General features: G+C 47.8%; 1 protein-coding gene across 1 annotated transcript in view; it reads left to right on the forward strand.

The window, feature by feature from the left end:
• LOC135915863 (caprin-1-like) overlaps positions 1 to 754 on the forward strand; it is a 32,573-nt gene extending 31,819 nt beyond the window's left edge. Inside the window, exon 8 of the mRNA XM_065449050.1 lies at positions 108 to 754. Within this exon, the coding sequence (XP_065305122.1) occupies positions 108 to 181 (74 nt within the window). The 3' untranslated portion in view covers positions 182 to 754. The remainder of the gene's footprint in view (positions 1 to 107) is intronic.
• The last annotated feature ends 2,498 nt before the right edge of the window (positions 755 to 3,252 follow it).

Genomic DNA, 3,252 nt, shown 5'->3' on the forward strand with positions numbered 1-3,252 from the left:
GCAGATTTTACCTACTTCGTTGTAATCAAGATTGAACTATCAGTTTCGCTGCATGCATTCTTTGTGCGAGAAGTAATCGTTTGCACTTACGGCTGTCTCTTCTGCAGGACGCGGGCGCCCTGCAGGGAACCGCGGCGCCCCACGCAACACCGGTGTTCCAGCTGCAGCCTACGCCCAGTAGCGGTGCCTGCCAGTGACATTGCTTTGCCCAGTTGCCCCGGGAGGGCGCTGCTACCAATGCACCCATCTGACTCTGCCTCCTGTCTGGGAGTTGCCTCTGCTGCCCCCTCAGCCAATTCTGTTTTCTTCTTTCTCTTGTTACATACTGTTGCCCCTCTCTACTCCCAGACTCTCCCTCTCTGCACATTTTGTTTTTCATTCTTGTCCCTTTATGTATGTGTGCCTGTACAGTCTGCCCGGGGCAGTGGAAAGCACTCTTCCTCCTCTTTGGGATGGGCGGGGGTGTGCTCTGTCAAAGAAAAGGGTCATCTCTCAGGCGTGCGTGCCAGGACCAACAACAGCCCTCGCCCTCCTTTTCCCCTCATTCTGCAGAGAGTTTGTGCATAAAACACATTGTTTGTTCCCCTCCACTCTTTCTTTTTTTTTTCCCCTTCCTGTTTCTGTGTGGAAGTGGACACCAGCAGTTGTGCACAGGGCCGTTTGTCTGTGGCATGCACTTGGAAAAGCAAGATACAACGCATGCCGAGGCAAATAAAGAAAAGAGCCGAGGTGGATCTTCTAGTTTTAAAAAATGTCCGAGTGTTCTGTCTCATTCGTGGCCTGCCTGGCCAATACCATTCCTCTTGAATCTTGCAGTCAATTTGGCTCATTCGATGAAACGGTCAAGTACAAGACAAGCCCCTCCCCCTCTTGTATTGTACAATTGCAGACCACATGAATTGTCAGTGCAAAATGCAATGCAACATACTTTAAAGTAAAGTAACACTGTCTGGTAAGAGTAGTGACCTGGCATTTTCCAATTTATTGCTGTAATTGAAAGTCAGTGTAAATGAAAGTAAATGTAAGTACTGGCGAGCATTTGTGTGCCCTAAATTTATAATTGTGTGCTTATTTCTACAAACCAGTTCCAGCTTTGTTACTTATGAGGTGGATGCAGCAGGACACAATACTATTGCTGCGACTGCCTTGTACTAACGCAGCCACAAGAAACACTTGCCCTCTTTATTTTTTCAGCAGTGTCGTGATACCAAGTATTATTGCTGCACTACGTGGCTAAATGTATTGCTTCTTGACAACATCGTGGTATGTCGAGTTCAACTGTAGTATCGAATTTCACTACTTTGCTAGTGTCGTCCTTTTATATGAACGGCGTTTCGTTAGTTTCTACAATCTTTTAAGTGTGTACCACTGTGGCCCTCCTGTGTGCTTGGTGTCGTAAACGCAAGGCTTGCACAATGCATTACATGCATCGCATAATGAAGGCCTCTATTCACTGCAGTCCATGCATATGAAGACAACACGAGTGTTTGCTAAGGCACCATAATTATGCATGAGGGGCGAGTGATTGTTTAGATGTTTTGAAACCTGCAAGGGGGGAGGGGGGGTGTTGCATGGAAGTCTCAAGGCTTTAGTTTAGCTTATTTGGACCCAGGAAAAAGCTTGCCAACACTGCCTTTGTATTGGACTCTTACTGCCAAGAGATTTCCTACAAAAAACTGAAAAACATCGATCGAATGGCATGAGAAGATGTGCATGGATAATTACCATTCTATTAGTGCCTCCTCCTGGGTGGCAGTAACTACATTTTAAATGGACTTCACAGGCGGTCGTTCAAGTAGTGGTTTTCCAGATCACTGATGGCAACGGATGGTGGTGGTGTGGTGCGTCGTGCATCTGGCTTCAAATGAAATGCGATTCTACTGCGGTAGCATTACATGGACACTCTTGGAGCATTGTTGCCGTCGCTGTGTGCTGCAAGTGCGAGTGGCGGCACGCGAAGGGAGCCGGCGATCGCGGCTGAGTCGGGCGTGCGCGAGGGAGGCAAATGCGCCCATCGCGCGAAAGGGGGTGAGGGTGAGTGGCGTTGGGCTTCGGCAGCGCGCGGGAAGATAATGCCCATCGAGCTGCCATCCTTTTCACCTCGCCGTTGCGTGCTTTTTCTGGCTCCCGTAGTGTGTGGGTCGCTCATTCATATGGCTTTTGGATTTTACACGAAACACCGTGTCGACGACGACAGCGAGAATTCGCCTTGAGTGTCTCCTACCATGAGGTCTTGTACATACTCGTACAAGGCCCTCCAGTGCAACTGTTATTAAAGTATGTATATACAGCGAGCTATCATTTGAACTTCAAGAGACCCAAGGAAATAGTTCACTTAAGCGAAAGTCCACCAAACAATATTCAGTAGAACAAGGAACAGCATAGGGCACAGCTGACATCGGAGTCAAAGGTTTGAAATACAATTTATGGAGTTACGTATGTACAACAGTATGTATGAAGTGCGTAACAGTCGCGTTGCTGCCTATCTCATTTTGAAATATAATTTTCATTTGCACTGGTGGTCTCAAAGCGCAAGAACTAACGAAGCTGTGCAGAGGGAGTTTTTGTGCATTCTGGCGCAGCTCGTTCCAAAGACGCGAAGTCGCGCAACTTTTCAAGGCATCCTACAACCTCGGCTAGAATTGCAGGATTTGAATCTGCCTCTGACATTGCATCTTCTGCGTCGCACTATTCTTCTTCGGGACGAGCACTGGAAGTACAATTTCCAGGTCTGATAAATTCAGCACAGGTAACGAGCTCTGTCGCACTGCACCTAGCCGCCGCTGAATGGGCGATTATGGGGGTGGGGGTGCATCGTCTACGCCAGCACCATAGAATAAAGAACCAACTACCAGCACTGCAGAGCGCAAAACTTCGTTGAACTGCTGATTAAAAAAAAAAAAAACGAGCCCAGTGATGAAGTTCGTTCAACTGAAACATTCTCTATTCAGAAATTCGTTTAACTGAAAGATTTTTGCGTAGAATGCATAGGAAATCTGCCGTGGATTTTTGAAACGTTCGTCATTCTGAAATATTCGTTAAACTGACGTTCGCACAACTTTGAGTGAGGTTAGCAAAGCTGGTCGGGCCTCGGCCGCACTCCCCACCCCCCGGAAAAACGAAAACGTTTCGCCTATGGTTCAGGGACGTTGCTTGGCTATCACCGTGGTTTGCCGCGTTATCACCGTAAAGTTATCGCTAGACTTATCACGACGGCCGCGCACCGTCCCATTGACCGACATTGGTATGGGC

Source organism: Dermacentor albipictus, chromosome 3, assembly GCF_038994185.2.
Source record: "Dermacentor albipictus isolate Rhodes 1998 colony chromosome 3, USDA_Dalb.pri_finalv2, whole genome shotgun sequence".
NCBI classification, from domain to species: Eukaryota; Metazoa; Arthropoda; class Arachnida; order Ixodida; family Ixodidae; genus Dermacentor; species Dermacentor albipictus.